Here is a 19,795-nt window from a genome sequence, read left to right on the forward strand (position 1 = left end):
CATAGTAACATAAAAATATGAATGAGGTATTTTACATTCTCTTTTCATATTAAATCTTCAAATGTTCCCTCCCACAGAGAGCCATTCCCTCCTCCCAACCCAAGGAACTCAGGGCTCTCTGATGTGACCTTCCTTGCACCTCCTTATTCTGCAGTTATGTATCTGTTGATGCATTTGTCTGCGTGCCACCTAAACTGGGCAGTCCCTAAGGACAGGGCCCACATCTATTTTCTTCTCCACTGGGTACCTGGTGCCTAGCACAATACCTGGCACTAACTAAGCTCAATAAATATTCATCAAAGAATAAACAGTGAAGACACTGACATTAAGTACTACAATCAGACAATCAGACGAGGGCTGGGCCAGTCCACCAAAGGGAGGCTCTGTTCTGGGTCTCAGCACAATGGTGTGCTAATCTTTCTGTGCACCGATGTTTCTGTGCACCTGTAAGCACAAGCGGTGGCCAAGATGCACTGCTGTAGGGCAGCTCAGAGCAGACCCAGGTAGAGGGATTCCAGCCAGACTCCGTCAACACGTGGGAAACTTTCTCCCCCATTAGCCGCAGGCATGGAACGTGATCTCAGGTTACACACGAGGATTAAGAGCCTCCCAGGAGGAAGGAAGGGCGGAAACCAACATCTGAGCCCCTGCTTCATGCCAGGTCCTGGGCTAGGTGCCCTCACTTGGGATTGTATTTGACCCCCACAAGCCACCCTTTGAGGACGTGGAGATTCAGAAAGGTGAAGGAACTTACATAAGGTCACAAAGCTACCAGTCTGGTTGCTGGAATCAGCATCAAGGTCGCTAGCAGCTTTCTTTGATGTCCGGGGCTAAATCAACGTCCCAGCAAAAGTACCAATGGCCTTCAGGGTCAGGCGTCACACAGCAGAGTTGGCAGGAGAAGAATCAACAGCTCTGATCAGGTGGAAGCTGAGACCTGCTCCACCCAGAGCCCCAGAAGGCGGTGCCAGGCTCAAGAGTGAAAGCCAGAGTGCTGACACTCGGTGGAGCCTTCGTGTTTAGTGACCAGTGAACCCTCAGAGCACTCCTCAGAGGGGATTATTTTCACCCTATTTTATAGTTTAGAGCTTGCCCTAGTTCACACACCTAGTAGTGGATAAACAGGCATCTGAACTGAGACCTCTCAGTTACGTGACTCGTGTTCTCACCTCTTACCTCTTACTACGTTTGCAAGTGATTCTGGAACCGCAGACAGTCCGCTGCATAAAGGCTGGGTCAGCACGGAAGGTTTGTCAGCCTTCTGTAATTTGTCAATAACGGCACAATCCGTAAACAGGAATACCCTCAGCGCTTGTGTTTGGGGCCTCCAAGGAGAGAGAGCTTGAAATTCTGTATGCAATCCTGCAGCTAGTCTCTTAGAGACAGACTGGGTGGTGACAGCATTACAAAACTGTGAACAGCAGGGTGGCCACGGCCTGAGGGCTTATCACTCCTGTGGCTCCAGTCCAGGCCCCAGGAAGGAATCTCCTTCCAATCAACGAGAGTAACTACAACTTCTCCAGCTCCCATCTCTGGCCAGGCTGGGATGGCTCTCAAATCCACATGTGATAAGAACATGAGTAGTCTGTAACTGCAGAGCGTCTTCTGTTTACAGTATGCTTTAACCTATACTGAGGGGCCTGATAAACTCACAGTTTCTGACTCTCAGAAGACTGAAAAAACCTGACTTTTCTCAAACAGCATGCAGGAGGCCAGAAAAAAAAGGATTTAAAGCAAGTCAGTTGGGGTGGGGTGTGAGGGGTTGGGGGAAAGAGAAGATATTGAACAGCTCCACTCAACAAGGACAGCTTTGTGTAATTCTCTGACCATTCTCTTGGTTGCGGTTTGCAATCAGTTAAAAAAAATGTCCTTTCGTTTTTCCCAGAACAGCTGAGAATGCACAGATCCCAGCCTTTAGGGCTGAAATCATCCCTGCTAGTAGAGGATTTAGGACTACTGTCAGGCAGCTGGTGGACCTGCAGGCATTTCCTATTCTCTGGGCTCCCCCAACCCTGGGCCGGTACAAGATGCCCAGCAGGGCTGAGCTCACCTCTGACCCAGCTGCTCCTGGCCTCAGCACACCAGGGGCCACCGGAGCCTGGACGTGCACCATTCCTCGGAATTCACTAACCCATCCACAACAGCTGCGCTCAAACACCAAGGGGCGTTTCAAAATGTTAGTAAAACTCAACTTGAAAGTTTAAAAATAAAAATTCAATGCACGGGCTCTTACATTCTGGAGACATTCTTGGCAGTTAAGCCACGGTTATTCTGCTAACTCAATAAATGTACCTTCTATTAAATAGAATCTATTAGTCTATTAAATAAATTTGTTTCAACTCTAAACCCAACTTTTCCTCTGTGCACAAAAAGCTTCCAATTTGCAGACAGCAGACATGTCCATGTATAATAATGTGCAGATGTTTGTGTGTGGACCTTCACACTGCAGAGCCTTCTGATTACCTGTGAGCTAAAGGGTGATTTATTTGCATGTCTGGGGGAACATCTTGCTTTGCTAAGGAGAGAGCAATAGTTATAGAACTTGGTGGTTCTGAAGAGGAACACATGAAACAATTTTTCAGAAGGGGTCACCAACACAGCCCAGAGTTAGGTCTTTAAAACAGCGTTTAGAGAAGGGTCTGCACAGATCCTGCGCCTTACACTTTTCCTTTAACTTTGAAGAGCTGACACCGTGACCTGGTAGGTTACTTACTGCCTGGGAAAGGATACCGGATTTTAACTTGGGATAATTTTGCAGACTTTCTGGCCCCCATCAGTTAAAACACTTGTGACTAGTCAGTCAGCTCCACTCATGCAAATTCATGAAACACCACATTGTCCAGCCACATGCTCCCTCAGCACAAGGGGCAGAAGGAATTAGGCTCTCAGCAGCTGTTCCCCGGAATGCGTGCCTCCACGTACCCACAAGCAGGAAAAGGACCCACAGTGGACTCCAAGCGCTGAACCTTCAGCTCTCCTGGCAACACAGACCTCTCACAACAGGAACTGGTCCCCTCTCAGCCCAAGGAAGGCCCCAGATTGATATAAAAATTCATCCTTGAAGATAGATGAATCAAAGGGACACCAGCCAAACAATGCTAATGTCAAGAGGAAATCCCGTCGGCAGACCTCTCAGAGAAGCCTTGCTCTGCTTGCAGAACAAAGGCTCCTTCTGTGACATCAAGCAGCACGTTTAAGAGCGCTGGGCTTCTTGCGTTGGCTACCTTTCAAAACCACAAGTACATCCAAGGGCAGCCAAGACAACAACAAAGCCAAGAGATACAGGTCTCAGAACGAGGAGACCAACTCCCCTTCCAGGCCCGCCTTCTGCCTGCTCTTGGCAGCCAAGGCTCTATCCTCCTCAAGGGGGTGTGTCTGAGATGCTGCAGTCAGACCCCAGGGGGCCCGAAGCTTTCCACGCAAGAAGATAGCTCAGAGGATGCCCACGGCAGGGCCAGCCTTCTTGGGAGGCTACAGAGCGCAGCATCTGGGGAAGTCCCTACAGTAGTTTCCGGGTCCTAATCCCAGCTCAGTTACCCACTAGGGTCTAATCTCAGGTGCCTCAATATCCCTGAACCATTTTCTCAACTGTAATGGTGACAACACACTGCTGCTGCTAACGATGAAATCTGCTGTCCCTCTCACAGGTTATGATGTTCAAACCAGGCAATTAATGAACATATCCTTGAAGATATTTTAAAACTATAAAATGTTAAGAGGTAATAATTCATGTGGATATGACGTATGTTTATATGACAGCTTAATAATGCAAAGGTCAAAGGGGAGATTTCCTCTGCTTTGCCTGGGGCCTCCCACAGGTTGGGTATTCAATTGATATTCAATCATAATAAAGGTGACTTTTTAATGACTAACAAGGCAAACATGTTTGTTGGGAAAACAGCGAACTTGCAACTTAGAGTATTTCACAAGACAAGGAGGTGCCGTCTGAAGGGCTTCTCTCTGAGTGTAGGCAGGTCCACATGAAGAGTGGGTGGGGCCCTCCAAGATGGCTCCAACATCATCATGCCAACACCAAATGTGATGGAATGGAAGGCTTGCAGACTTGACATCTGGGCAAGTCACTCCTAGCTGAAGTTAACCCCTGAATGCACTATGAAAAGAAACAAGTAAGGCCAAAAGAGTTTGCCTGAAACAAGCCCCCCCAAAAAAAGAAAAAAAGAAAAAGAAAGAAAAAACCAATAATCTTGGGAATTCCCTGGTGGCACAGTGGTTAAGAATCCGCCTGCCAATGCAGGGGACACAGGTTCGAGTCCTGGTCTGGGAAGATCCCACATGCCATGGAGCAACTAAGCCCGTGTGCCACAACTACTGAGCCCATGTGCCACAACTACTGAAGCCGTCGCGCCTAGAGCCTGTGCTCTGCAACAAGAGAAGCCACCACAATGGGAAGCCCACACACTGCAACGAAGAGTAGCCCCCACTTGCCGCGACTAGAGAAAGCCCGTGCACAGCCACGAAGACCCAACACAGCCAAAAATGAATGAATTTTTTAAAAAATCAATAATGTTGTTAAAGACCTAACTAGTCTGAGGTCCCTAGACTCAGGGATCCAAAACTCTTAACTTTAAAACACATATGGATCCCAGCTTCCAGTGGTGAGTGAGCTCGGGTGGTGGGTGGTTGGTGTTTTCACAGCTCCACTGGGCTGTCAGAGCTGAGTTAGGAATAGAAATGCTGTTTCTCTCTCACAGTAGTTCTGTCCAGCACCTTAGTCACACTCTCCGCTCTAGAGCCTCAGGTTCTCATTCATATATCTTGTCCCCAGCTTTTCACATTCACAAAAGTTACTTGTTGACACTGTGGATTGTTCCAAAGAATAAGTGAGGCAGCTCATAATCTTATTAGGAATACTTAAAAGGATTAAAAAAAAAAAAGAATATACGGTACTTTGAACTCCTCAAAACTGGGAACACCTCAGGATATTTTTAAAATGTGCCAGGTAAAAAAAACACATTAACAAGACTGCGGAGCAGGGGAAGAGGACTTTATGATCCTTTGACACAGAGCCACTCGCCTTCTCACTCAGCCTCATTTTGAAGGATGTGCATTTGTTACTCTGTACTGACCTTCAACAATAAGATACTTTAAGTTAAGGAAAAAAGATGTGAATTTGGACGAACGTAATTCTGAATCCGAAACAAACGTAAACCAGCGGTGCTTGTTAAATCTTCCACAGCCTGGACTTGAAACTCATGACTTGTGTCCACCTCCGATAAGATCTTTTACTGAGGTCTGATCTATGTCCAAGTCAGTTTTCAAGTTAAAAAGCTTCGAACTGCTGGCAGGGTGACAGCTGGGGCCTTGGGTGTCTATCGAGAACGTCCTCAAGCTAGAAAGAGTGGCTCCATTTCCACCCTCGGCCCCTGGGAGTTTCCCCTGGTAAGAGCAGACACCCAGCCTAGACCTTAGAACTTCAGGGAATGAGTTTGTGAACCGTCTCTATGCGGTACGTCATGGATACCTAGCTCAATATAGAGTTTAACTTAATGAATAAAAAGTGGCCACAGGAAGCCAGCTGGTTCTGACCCCACATAGTGCAGCCTGGCATTTGTGCTTAATTTTGGCTAGCCATAAGTTATGGTTCTTTGCTACCTCATAATCTTCCTAAGAGGGAGCAATGATGGCTCTGCTTCTGCATCCCAGAGTGTTAGGTGCCAGTGATGCGACATTAACATTACCGTGCACAGGCATGCACCTCCACGTGCACCTGTCATCAGCAGGCCACCCGGCGAGACTCCACAGAGCAGAACCTTCTGACCCCCAGAACACGCTGGGGAACATCGTGGTTTGATGTCAGAAACTTTGCAGACTCTCCAGTGCTTTCTCCAGAGAATATCTGGGCCTCAACTTATTTTCTTCTTGTAATACTGCAACTACACAACTAAAAATAATTCTGAACTCTTGCCTGCCTAGCTCTTTCCCAACATGTGTACTATTCACCTCTCAATGTGCTACACCCCAGCTGCAGGTCACCGCAGCTTGTTTTGGGTTTTTCAAACATGCCAAACTTGTTCCCACCCCCGGTTCCTTGCACTTGTTCTCCCTAGGCCCAGAGAGCCTTCCACTAGTTCTTTTCCTCAGAGACCTGTCCACCCTATAAAAAAGATACAACCCCAATAAATCTCTAGTGTATCACTCTAGTTCCTCTACATCACTGAGTATAATCTGCAATTGTCTTGTTTATTTACTTGTATTTATTATCTGGGTCCCTCACTACAATGTTAGCTCTGGAAGGACACTGTTTCTGATGTTCCATTGTTATCCTGTTAGTTTACGTATTTCCCCACCCTGTAAGAGGGCAATGATTTGACAGCTAGAATCTCTACTGTGTCAGACCAGCACTTCAGCTAAGATACACAGAGGAAATCAGCAGAATTTTCCTGGTGAAGCAATGGTGCTTATAAAATCAATGTATTCTAATTAACACAGGTGCTCAATATATAGGCATGGAACAAATAAATGAGCTAGGATCAAAATGGCTTTCCTTGCTACAGGGTAGGACAAAAAGAGAGACACCAGGAGATACAGCAGAAGAAACCATCCCCTGCTTTACCTGATAGCATCACAGGTTGCTGGTCTTCCTCAACAGGAAAAGGGGTGCAGAGTTTCTAAACCAGCTCTAACAAGCAGGGTCACAACCAGGCCCATTACAGATGCAGAGAAGAAGCTTTACAACAATGAGGCTTATTTACCCAGCTCCCTGGTGGATAGAAGGAGAAATCAATTCTTGTTCTAAAGTATCCTGAAGCTGACCCGATGATACATCCACACACAATTTTATTTCAGCATGTTGACAACTAAATACAGGTATCCCTGCTTTTCGAGAGTTTGCTTTACATCACTTAGCTTTTAGGAAAAGACCTACGTTAGTACCTGATTTCAGTAATCGAAAGAAATCTGAGGAGGATTTTTGCTTTTGTGAAAAAAGGTGAAAAGTGAAAACAGTGTTCAGAGTCTGTTTTCAAGAAGTTGTTACAGATGCAGTGTGTACACAGAGCAGCAGCAAGAGTGGTACCACCAAGCTCCTTCTCTGGAACTACACTCAGCGTCTCAGCATCAAACTGCCCTAGCTTTGAACTGTCTGTGAGCACCTGGGCTTTATCTCCATTCATCTTGTGCATCCTTTAGAAAGATGTGTCCTAAGGTAATTGTTTCTTCATTTCACACCATTTCAGCTTGTGGAGGGTTTCACAGGAATGCTCTGGATAGTGGGGGCCAGCTACACAAGGAGAGGCAGCTCCTGATTTATAGACATCCGGGCATCTCTATAGAATTGGATGGATGAGTACCTTTTGTGAGTTATAGTCATTTTTATAAAGAGGGAAAGTGTCTAATGGGAAGAAAGTGAATGCAGATGAACTGGAGTGAAATCATCTAAATATGTCCTTGAGAAGTGACTGAGGAGCAACAGCTTCTGTTCTGAGGAAATAAGATACACTAGTTCTACACAGGGAGATAGATACACATTTGCGGTGTTTTAAAAGATTTTTGAAGACTCACTTTCAAAAAACCCTATTTCAACCACACAGTTTAATTTCTGTTCTCCGGGCTTTCGCAGCAGTGTTTCCTGGCTTTGTTCACACTGCAGCCTGACCTGGAGGTGCTTCCCCCTCTTCAACACCTGCGGACACCTTCTCTTTACTTTTAAAACACAGATCAAATGTGAAACCTTCCCTGAACTTCAATTTCCCTCCAAGAAGGAATTAAACATTTCCCTCTCCATATTTCCATAGCAACTTACATACACAGGCCTTTCACCTACAGTTGGTTTTCATATTGCAAACTGGATGTAATTAAATACATAGAGAACGTGAATGGCAGTGCCTAGACTGGCTGCAGGTTCTATTACATGATGGTGCTATGGAACTGCTGCTGCTTGTTGCTACAGAAACGTAAGGCTGAATGAATGGCTGGCGGCTCATTTTGTGAACTGGGCTGGAATTTATTTTGCATCTTATTTCACTTGTGTCTCATATCTTTCATTACAATGGGTAATAAAAGTGATAACAGTGTGTATAAGAAGTCCTGGTTAATGATAATATTGTGTAGAGCTAGGAAAATAAAGGCCATGACTTATGCAAAAGTCAAGGGTAATAAATTCTTTGAAAAGATTAAAAAAAAAGAATTGGATGGACGTAGTTCATAATCTGATGTTATGATAAAAAGAAATGCTGTGGTTCCTTTTGAGGGACTTAATGATATAGGAAGCTGGCCTTCAAAATACTCTCAAATACTGGAAGATATTAAGAAATGGTTCCTTTTTTAGATGTTAGTTATTTTTAAATAGATCTTTTTTTTTTTTTTTTTTTTTTTTGGCGGTACGCGGGCCTCTCACTGTTGTGGCCTCTCCCGTTGCGGAGCACAGGCTCCGGACGCGCAGGCTCAGTGGCCATGGCTCACGGGCCTAGCTGCTCCGCGGCATGTGGGATCTTCCCGGACCGGGGCACGAACCCGTGTCCCCTGCATCGGCAGGCGAACTCTCAACCACTGTGCCACCAGGGAAGCCCTAAATAGATCTTTATTGGAGTATAATTGCTTCACAATACTGCGTTAGTCTCTGTCATACAACAAAGCGAATCAGCCACATGCACACATACATCCCCATATCCCCTCCCCCCGAGCCTTCCTCTCACCCTCCCCATCCCACCTCCTTAGGTCATCGCAAAGCACCAAGCTGATCTCCCTGTGCTATGCTGCTGCTTCCCACTAGCACTTGGTAGTGAATATGTGTCTCTCACTTCACCCCAGCTTCCCCGCCCTGCCCCGCCCTCCTCCATGTCCTCAAGTCCACTCTCCGTATCTACATCTTTATTCCTGCCCTGCCACTAGGTTCATCAGTACCATTCTTTTTCTTTTTGTTTTAGATTCCATATATATATATGTTAGCATACAGTATTTGTTTTTCTCTTTCTGACTTACTTCACTCTGTATGACAGACTCTAGGTCCATCCACCTCACTACAGATAACTCAATTTTGTTTCTTTTTATGGCTGAGTAATATTCCATTGTATATATGTACCACATCTTCTTTATCCATTCATTTGTCCATGGGCATTTAGGTTGCTTCCATGACCTAGCTATTGTAAATAGTGCTGCAATGAACATTGGGGTGCATGTGTCTTTTTGAATCATGGTTTTCTCGGGGTATATGCCCAGTAGTGGGATTGCTGGATCATATGGTAGTTCTGTTTTTAGTTTTTTAAGGAACCTCCATACTGTTCTCCATCGTGGTTGTATCAATTTACATTCCCACCAACAGTGCAGGAGGGTTCCCTTTTCACCACACCCTTTCCAGCATTTATTGTTTCTAGATTTTTTGATAATGGCCATTCTGACGGTGTGAGGTAATACCTCATTGCAGTTTCGATTTTCATTTCTCTAATGATTAGTGATGTTGAGCATCTTTTCATGTTACAGTTTTTTATATTGTGGTTATTACGTTTTTTAAAATAAGAGTCCTTGTCTTTGAAAGACACATACCAAAATACTTACAGATAAAATGAGGTCTGAGATTTGCTTCAAAATAATACCAGAGGAAGGAAAGTTGGTGGGAGTACAGATATAGCAGGCCTGGCCATGAGCTGATAACTGTTGAAGCTGGGTGATGGGTCCACAGGAGGTAATGAACCTATCTTCTCTACTTTATGCATATATGACATTTTTCCTAAAAAAAGACTTAAAAAAAAAAAGCCCTTTAAAACAAATCATTTTCCCCCATGAAATTAAAGAAGCTACCTGAAGGTGAAGGTTTTGCCTTTCCAGTCTTGTGGTGGGTGCTCCTGGATGACGTCTTGGCTCAGAGGTGAGTGCTGCCGTGGGGATTTGGAATGGGGGAGGGTCCCCACGTGACTGAAGTTATCACAGGACCTTACGGGAGGAGGGCCTTTCTTCTTCCGTGGAAGGGTGCCGTGTATAGACACGTCTTGATAGGCATCTGTGCGATGCTCAGCGAGAGGTGACTTGCTGCTCAGGAGGTCCATGGATGAGGCCAGGGGGAACTGGTGATTCACTGGCATGTTTCTAGGAAGGCTTGCAAACTTTCCCGCAGCCATGATTCTCAACTCTAAGTGGGGAAGAAAAGAGTGAAGGTATAAATCTAAGAAAAGCACAAGAACTGATTTCCCACTTACAAAAGGAAATGGAAATAGACCACATAACAAAAGAAAATGTTCACAGAGTGTTAAAGGATAAACACTGAGTAGCATCACTCGTGACATTTAATATGATGGGCAGTTTACTCATCTCCGTTTTTCATCCTGCAGAAGAATTCTCCTGGGTTGGCAGCAGATCCGCCAATGGAAAAGGGCAAGTACGTTTCAGGGACTTTAGAGGCACATGAGCCATTTTATTACTTCAGATGACTGAAGCCGATGGAAAAGCATGACTAACAAAAAAGAATACTGAGGAAAGACTCAAGTTTCAGTAATAAATGCATTTGAGAAAATGTTCAAATATGTTAGATAATTAGCTCATGCATTCCCACCACCCTGTAAACGATAAGAACAGGTGAAGATGACTGGAATTCCTTAGCTGCTAGAACGCCTTCAGCGCCAGACCAGCCCCTCAGTTGTGCTATCCAGAGAGACAGGACAGATTCTTTCTGGCAAAGACCTGCTGCTTATAAATAAATCAATGTACGCTAATTAACGAAGATGGCCAGGGTCAGGGGTCAGGAGGTGGGCTACTCCTCCATACATCAGGGGCTCAGCGGGAGAGGAAAGCCACTGGGGTGGGGGACCTCCATGTACAACCAGCCCCCGGAGGGGTCAGGGACCTGCTTGCCACCAGCAGGGTTGAGCAATGCACATGGGTGTCTGTATAGTCAGGGAAGAGTGGGAAGGGCGGAGAAGGAAGAGAAAATAGGGTTGGGGGGCACAGATCATGGAAAGAAAAGGAAATGCTCTGTGCAAAAGCAGCCCCGACAGTTGTTCCCAGCTATGAACGCTAGCAGAAATGCTCACCCTGAGCAGAGTTAGCACCTCCGCCCCCTAAAAAACAAACTATGGTTTTGATCTAAGCCAAATTATATGACATTTTAAAGGCCAATATATAGAGATAAAGAAACACAAGACTGAATAAAAATTCGGGCTAGTCCCAGGAGACATAAGGGTCCAGAATGTGCACCACTAGTCGTGGTATCAGACTGGTCTAGAGATCACGGCTGTGTAGCTAAGCGCAAAGCACTGGTCTTCCCCGAGCCTGGTGAGGAGATCATCTCTTTGCACTGTGGTCTCTTCTCAAGCCTTGCAGCACCCATTCCTCACAGACCACCCTTTCCACTGCAAAGGGAACGATGCTGAGTGAAAATCATCACTCACTAGCACCACCGCAGAGACAGTTCCACAGAGGAACTGGGGACTTGGGATGCGGCTTGGAGACAACCAAGAAGAACACAGCCCTCCAGAAGCTGGTAGAGTAAGAGGTGGAACCAGGACAAAGACAGCAGGGTATGCAAAGGAAGCAAATGACAACACACACACACACACACACACACACACACACACACAATCCACTGTTTCTACAACAGAGACAGACACCCGAGTGCCGGCAGCTGGGTGGAAGGAGACCCTCCACGCAAGGCATATAATCTGAACCCTGTCCTCAGTTCTTTGCCAAGCCTGGTAATTCTGAGGCCTGTCTGCTCTGTGTCTAACTGGGACCACACAGAAGGCCTGCCTCCCAGCGGGTGCAGACAATGGACTGTGAGTTCCCACGTGGGCCCCTCCCGGGTCTGGCCAGTACCTGGTGCACTGTCAGCACTTGTTCAATGTTAATCATCGTTATTAAAAAAGAAACCAAACTCCCCAGCCCTCGCAGCCTGACCACAGTGGCGTAAGCGGACGAGGATTCCCTCACCCTTTGCGCACACACTCACAGCTATGAACTCTCACCTGTCCCAGCTATCAGCACCTTCCTTCTTTATAGACAGACCTGGATCATTCCCAAGAACCTGGTGGCGAGGCCCAAAGCCCCCCACAGAACCTCTTCGTGTACAAAGGCCCACAGTGTTGGTCACGTCTACCTTCAGCCTAGGACGACGGACCAGAGTTACCCTGGCTCCAGTGTCTCCAGTAGCCTGTTTCCTCTCTGCTTATCCAAGGTCTATCTATTTCAAGATTGAGCCGAAGTGCTTCAGAATGCCCTTCAGCAAGCTACCCTCACCTCAGTGTATTCTCAAGGGATGTTAACACTGCCCTTCCTATTTTCAATTCAACAAACATTTAAGTGCCTACTCCAGATAAGAGACTCAGAGAAACAAAGATGCATAAGCCTCAATCCCAGACTATGAACTCAAAGAGACAATACAGTTGACACCTGAACAATGAGGGGCTAATCTGCATATAACTTATAGTCAGCCCTGCATATCCATGGTTCCCCCATATCCACAGATTCAACCAACCACGGACCATGTACTATAGTATTTACTATTGAAAAATATCTGTGTGTAAGTGGACCCATGCAGTTCAAACCTGTGTTGTTTAAGGGTCAACTGTAATATAGTCATCAATGGGACCCTTAACATGCTGGAGTGAAGAATAATTAATTTTGAAAAAAGGGCTCAAGGAGGGCTCAAGGAGGATCTCAGAGAGGGCATCACTGGAGATGAAGGATTTTGAAAGGCTGAAAATTGTAGGGAAAAGCCCTCCAAGAGAATGCGACAACAGTAGATGCATAAGGGCAGGGAAGTGCCCCTACAGGCTCAGGAAACTGAGTCACGCAGTGTGGCTTGAGTCACGTTGAGAAGCATTTCCTGGAAGAAGCACAGCTTAGGACCAGACCATGAAATCTTGAAGGCTGTGTTGAGGTGTCTGAACCTGACTGTCAGTACTAGGGAAGCTCGGGAAGGGTGGGACGGAATCCAGTCTGTGCCTGGGTAGGGAGCTCCGGTCACTCTGGAGGGAGAGAAGGGAGGTGGGGAGGTCAGTCAGCAACAAGCCAGCAAGGAGTGATGGAGGACTCCGACCTGGGGCAGTGGCCACGGGAAGGGAAAGGAAGGGCAGAGCGAGGGGCTAGAAGCTCGAGGCCTCTGGCTGGGAGGAAGGAGGCCACAGCCAAGGGAGGACAGGGCTATGCTGTAACACACTGAGTAGCACAAGAGGGAACCCCTGCGGGCAGGCGAGAGAGTAACAAGCTCACCACTGGGGCTGCTGAGTGTGGGGTACCAGGAGGGCAGTTCCGTCTAGCAGGCTAGATACTGGTATGTGCAGTTAGGGGCCAGGACAGGATGTCGATTTTTAAGAGTCATCAACATAAAGGGAATATTTAAACCAGTGAGTAGATCCCTCCGCTTGTTATTATCAGCTGTGATAACAGTTGTGAAAATACCTCTTAAACTGTCAGGAACCATACAATATCCATGAATTATATCCTTGCCCTCTCCCACCTGGGCTGCTTCAAGCCTGTAAGGACCAACGCAAGGGATAAATTCTGAAAACTTAAATCGGCAGCTCTCAACCTGGCTGCACATAAGAGTCCTCGGAGAAGTTTTTAAAATCCCGACACCCAAGCCGTGAGCCAGACCAACAAAATTACAATCTCGGTGGGTAGGACCCTGGCACCAGTCTTGTTAAAGCTCCCCTAGTATTTATTGTTCACTGTGGAGCCAAGTTTGAGGACCACCAGGTAAGCGAGTTTCTTTGGTACAGAGCAACTGGCACCCAGATTAGTTTCTGGGTAACAGAATAGAATAACAATGAGAAAGCATCACTCAGGCAAAAGAAGCGTTCCCTCATTCATTCTTCATTCAACACACATTTAAGGGGGGCCTCCTGGGTGGTGGGGACTGTGTGTGGGTGTTGGAAACGGTGTCAAACGACTATCCTCACGAGGTTCCTACCCTGCAAAGGAAGCAGACAGTAAGTAATGACCATGCGTGTTGGTGATTCCCAGTGCCGTGGGAGCACGCAGAGTGGGGACTGGGGGCCTAGATTAATCTAGCAGCCAGGAAAGGCTTCCCGGAGGAAGGGATGCTGACCTGAAGGATGTGAAGTAGGGTTTAATTACCAGAGGGAGATCATCCAAGCTGAAGTTTCCAGAGTTACAGTTAAATTTCTCAGCTGCGGTTAAATTGGAAATACACAGGCCAGGCTCTCCTCTACAACTTGCTGCCTCTAACTTGGGACTCTTTCCCATTTAAAGTACAGCCTTGCCCTGTGTCTAGTCACTTGGAAAGACTGGCTCCAGCCTGGGCCCTATGTCAAGCTTGAATCGATCCAACGATGGGGGAGGTGGGCCCTGGCCAGAGACCTAACTTTTAACAAACAACCAACAACAACAAAAACACTAAAGCGGGGCAGGGAATGGCAGGGAGAATTATAGGTGGAAGAAACTCATTTGCAGTCTGTTGGTTGCTCTGTTTCCTACTTGAGTTTTATTCACTTTTATTTTTTTCTAGACTCCAGGAACCTGGAGGAAATCCAGGGGTGGAAGCGCATGGAATCTAGGTTCAAGGTACGTACTTTCCATTCTGACAGAGGAACCACAACCCCATTTGACCACTAGGCAGAATCTCAGCACATGATATGTGGATGGAATCTCAGAGAATCAAGCCCCTCTCTTTTTCCAGATAAGGAAAATAAACGTTCATTCACTCAATAGAGAGTCTCCGAGAGTTTACAGTGTACTAGAGCTGAGGATATAAAAAGCTAGATGAGGTCCTGATCTCGTGGAGCCTACACTGTGATGGGGAAGTCCAACCAACACAGACAACAAACTAGGTAATATCCCAGTCGTAAGTACCCTAAAGAACATGAAACAGGATGACATGATAAAATACACTTGTTGGGGATGGAGGGCTATTTTACACTACAGTGGTCTGGGAAGACCTCTCTGAAGAGGTAACAATGACATGAGACCTGAAAAAAGAGAAGGAACCAGTAAGAGAGGATCAAATGGAGTTCCAGGCAGGGGATTCAGCAAATGTGAAGGTCTTGAGGTGGGAACATGTGGTTGGAAGAGCACAGTGGAGATTAAGTTCAAGTCTCGAGTTTTTGGCTCCCATGTTTTCTCCACTTGGGGATGTTTCTGTCTTGATGTTCCTAGTCATTATGTACTTCTTATGTACTATTTAATTTTTTTAAATCAAACATGGGTTGACTCAGAACCAAGGCTTTGAAGTAAGACACAAGTTCAAATCCCTACTGTGCCAATGTCTTACTGTGTGGCCTGGGACAAGTGACTCAACCTCTCTGACAGTTTCTCATTTGTAAAAATGGGTTAACAATATCTATTTCATGGAGTTGTTGTGAAAAGTAAATACGATTGTGTATGTAAGCCCTTGACATACAGCAAGCATTCAAAAAATAGCAGGTCTCCTCTAAGCAGGGCGGGGACCATGTCTGTCTTGCTTGTAATTGTATCCCTATCACAAAGAGAGTTCACAAATGAAGTCACTGCTCTGGGGAAGACTGCAACCAGGAAGGGTGAGGAGGGAAATGTTTTAACCTAGAGCAATATACGTAACAACAGCAAACCAAGTAGAATGTGAGCATAGATACACAGGCACACTAAGTGAGCTCATATGCCGTCTTTAAATAAAAGCCCAGGTAAGACTTTGGCCATCCGACTTCCCCTCTCTCTACTGTGCAGGTAAACAGACACAGTGTCCTGATTCAGTCTAATACAAGACCTTGAAATACATACAAAGGTCAAAGACTCTACATCTTGATATGAAAACTCGAGACCCATGTGAACGTTCAAAGAGCTGAAATCCTGATAGGGATGAGAGTGAGCTCGACACACTCCCAACCTATGCGCTACCTTCCTGACCCCGGTCAGCGGCTGTACTCTGAAATGCTTGTGAACAGCAGGACTGACTCACTTGCTTTATAAAGATGTCTCAAAGAAACTGATGATCACACACAAGTCGAGACAGAGATAAGACGCCCACTTGTTTGAATTTTTCTATTTTACTTCTGAAATGAGATATTTTCAAGTTAAATTTACAGATGGTCATCTGATGTGGGCTTTAAGAACTTTCTATCATATTTTAAACTCTGGAAACGTAACCTCCTCGTTGCCCCATTATGACCATGACAGAGAATGTACAATCCAGATCTGTAGTTTTATATCTTCTCTGCAGAGGCAGACAGGAAGAGGAGATGGAAAAACCACACATATAAAATTGGCTTATCCGCTAAGAATGAAGTTTTGCTTGGGTTTAGGAATTAAGAGTATCCCTTTATTTTGAAGTAAATTATGAAGTCTAGCCAGATGATTGAAGTATGAATAATTCTTCCATGGATTGTATTTCAAGCAACACAGCACAGGATCTACATGATAAGGGTCTTAAGATTAGCATCCATTTGACAAGCAGTCCTTTCTATATGAATAGGAGATTGAGATCTTGGTTAGTCATTCTGGAAATGTCAGGCTTCTCAGAGGCAGTTTAGGGAAAGTTGGAGTCAGGGAATGAGGGAGCCATTGGCATGGCAAGTTGTTTACGTTATATTCCATACGTCCCCTTGCACACTCATGTACAACTGCTTGGCCGGTGGCTTCCCCCCGTTATTAACTGGGCAGCCCCTTGCTACTTGGGACTCTCTGAGCCCAGCCCCCAGCACCGAGGGCTCCCCCTGGATCTCGCTTCGCTCCTTGGCAACAAGCAGGGAGATTATCCGCCCTCAAACTGACCTCCCCTCCGCCGATGTGTTTTCCTTGGAGAGATCAGTGTAGCTAGCCTTGGTATATAAGGGTCAAGGTTTAAAAGAATCTCTGAATGCATGGCTCTACTTTCTATCTCAGCTAATGGCTTTAGGTGGAAGCACACATGAGGTTAGGCGAGCAATCTTTCACCTTCGCACGTTGCTTCAAGTGAATTAAAACCAAAACCAGAGTTTTCCACCCCCCAACCCCCAGCCACGACCCACTGTTAGTCCTCCAAAAACCACGCCGGCTCGTCAGCTGCTTTGGAGCCCACTTGACTTCTCCCCGACGAGTGTCTACACCTGATCAAACTTTTAAAGTGGAGGCAGCCTTAGCGGGTAAGGAAAGACGGGCTGAGACCGGAACCTCCTGCCTGTTGCGCCCACCGTCCCTTGTTTCCCAGCCTTCACCTCCCCTTCCCTCCCCTCTCCGACGCAGTGGGAGCGACACAACCAACTATTCATTCTTTCTCAACAAAGGGAGCGAGGGAGGGAGATGTCAACAGTTACGGGGCGGGCTCCTTAGCTTTCTCTGCAAACTTTCCAAGAGATTAGTGGAGAAACTCGCCTCCTCCAAGCCCAGGGCTTCCCCCTCCCCGGCCCTCGCATCCCTCGACCCCCACCGGCTTCTGGGGCAGAGAGAGATGGGACCAGGAGGCGCGGCTGGATGCGCAGGGGGTCGGAGAGGCCAGCGCCCGGCAAGATGCCGCTAAAGAGCAAAGAGCAGAGATGCTCGCCGCACGTCGCCTCCCGCCTCCCGCCGCGGGCCCCTCCTGGGGAATCCCAGCCGGTTCAGAGGCCCCTAAGGGAGCAGCCCGGTCCCCCATTCAGCCACTCCAGCCCCCAATCGCCAACTCGGCTGGGGGTGGGGTGCGCCGGCTCTACTTTCCTGAAGTAGTAGCCTGAAGTTCGCCAACAAACTTCCCAGTCTGTCCTGCAAGGGGAGGGGGAGGCCGAGGCGCCCCGAGAGGAGCCGCACGCCCGCGGGACACGCGGCGGAGACTCACCTCCCCGCGCGGCGCCCGGGCTCTCCGGCTGGGGCTCAGAGGCGCTGCTCGTTCTGCCCTGCGCCGCGGCTGCTCCCAGAGCAGGAGCCGCTCATGATCGGTGGGGCGCGCCGGCCGAGAAGCCCGCGCGCGGCTCTCTGTGCGCCCGGCGTTTGCGGCTCCCGCTCCCGCCCAGGCCCCAGCCCCGGCCGCGGCAGCTGCAGGAGCGGCTCTAAGCCGGCGGCGCGCACTCCGGCCCTCAACTGGTGATTTGCGGCTTCCCGGCCCCACCCCGGCGAGCCTATTCGCGCAGCCTTGCAGAACCCCCCGCGACATTTACATGCGCTGACCTCGCCTTGCCCTCCTCTGCCCGGATTTTAGAGTTTGGCTCTCTTCGTACCTCCCGAGAAGCCAGTCCTCAAGTGTAGATCGACCACTTCCTCAATGTACGCCTCACGAGAGACAACCCCACCTAATCCACTCCTCTCCCCTCCCCGCGCTATTTCATTACCCAGCAGATCTGCTTTGCTTGTCTGCAGACACCAGGCTGGCTTTCAGTTTAAAGGGGTTTGATGGGATAAAGACCAGGTAACCACAGATGACCAAGCCATGGGAACAAGCAAATCAATCACACCCACCTGGACATATTGAAAGCCAAGTGGGAGGTGGAAGTGGCACTCCAGTACTAGATTGCTTGGTGGGGTAAAAAATTGGAGTCTGGTGGAGGACTTACACTACCAGATATAAAGACCTATTAGAAAGCTGTAGAAAAGTAATTGGCAGCAAGGATAGACGATAGAATAGAGAGACCAGAAACAGACCTATAGTATATGGTCACTTGATTTACATTCAAGATGCTGATGTGTTGCACTGGGGAAAGTGTGGTCTGTCTTTTCAGTAAATGATGCTGGATCAACTGAACACCCACATGGAGAAAAAAGAAGAATCTTGACCTCTACCTTATACCATACCAAAAAAATCTATTCCAGAAGGATATTAACTCTAACTGTAGAAGGTAAAATAATAAAACCATCCAAAGTAAATATCAAAAAACATCTTCATGACCTTAAGGTAGGCAAAGACTTCTTAAACATATACAGCACTAACATAAAGGAAAAAAACTGATCATTGGATAACATGACAATTAAGAACTCCTGTTCATTCTAAGACACCATTAGTGAAAAAGCACGCCACAGAGTGCTTTACACATATCCAAAAAAAGGACTTATATAGAATATATAAAGGGCACTCACAAATCAGCAAGAAAAAGGCAGAAAAACCTAATTGAAAATAGGCAGAATATTTCAACAGGCATTTTTCAAGAGGGGATAAACAGGCATTTCTCAAAAAGTCAAAAAACATATGAAAAGGTTCTCAACTTATTAACTATCCCAGAAATGCAAATTGAAGTTGCAATGTGATCTCCCTTCACACCCACCAGAATAGCTAAAATTAGAGAATTTTGTATAACACTTTAGAAACCTGTTTGGCATTATCTACTATATTAACTTAGAGTCTGTGACCTACCAGTTCCATCCCTAGTTGTATACCTAACGAAGATATATACACATATTCACCAAAAGACATATACACATATTCACCAAAAGACATGTTCAAAGATGCTTATAGCATCTCTCTTTATAACAGCCCCAAAGAAACAACCCAGATGTCCATTAACAGAAGAGAGAGAAACTCTGTAGAATACTATAAGAATGAATGAACTATGTCTACACTCAACAAGATGCATGACTCTCATGAATATGACGTTGAGTGAAAGAAACTGGACACAAATGGGTACATGTAAAGTTCAAAAACAGCCAGAACATATCTATGATGTTAACGGTGAAGATAGTGGTTATCTTGAGGGGTGTGTAGTGATGGAAAGGGAACCCAGAAGAGTCTCTAGGTGCTGGTAATATTCTATTTCTTGATCCAGGTGCTGGTTACATAGATGTGTACTATTTAATAAAAAATAACTATCCCTCATTTTATAAAAATTGATTGGTTTGTGCACTGCTCTATACATATGTTTTACTCCAATTAAAATATTTTTTAAATTGTGCCATGTTGGTATACTTTGTATCCTTTTCATTCCCCTAAGAAAGAACCATCAGCAAGGCTGCAAGATTCTAAATGCAGCATTCT

General features: G+C 46.4%; 1 protein-coding gene across 2 annotated transcripts in view; it reads right to left on the bottom strand.

Moving 5' to 3' along the window:
- BCAR3 (BCAR3 adaptor protein, NSP family member) overlaps window positions 1-18,079 on the bottom strand; it is a 116,692-nt gene extending 98,613 nt beyond the window's left edge. Inside the window, exons 1-2 of one of the 2 annotated variants that reach the window (XM_079934114.1) lie at window positions 18,051-18,079; window positions 9,757-10,084 (exon numbers count right to left, since the gene is read on the bottom strand). In XM_079934114.1, the coding sequence (XP_079790240.1) occupies window positions 9,757-10,073 (317 nt within the window). In that variant the 5' untranslated portion in view covers window positions 10,074-10,084; window positions 18,051-18,079. Of the gene's footprint in view, window positions 1-9,756; window positions 10,085-17,671; window positions 17,866-18,050 lie in introns of those variants that run through there. The other variant, XM_079934113.1, reaches the window with a different exon arrangement.
- Between the last annotated feature and the right edge of the window lie 1,716 nt (window positions 18,080-19,795).

This window comes from Stenella coeruleoalba (assembly GCF_951394435.1).
Source record: "Stenella coeruleoalba genome assembly, chromosome: 1".
Classification (NCBI taxonomy): domain Eukaryota; kingdom Metazoa; phylum Chordata; class Mammalia; order Artiodactyla; family Delphinidae; genus Stenella; species Stenella coeruleoalba.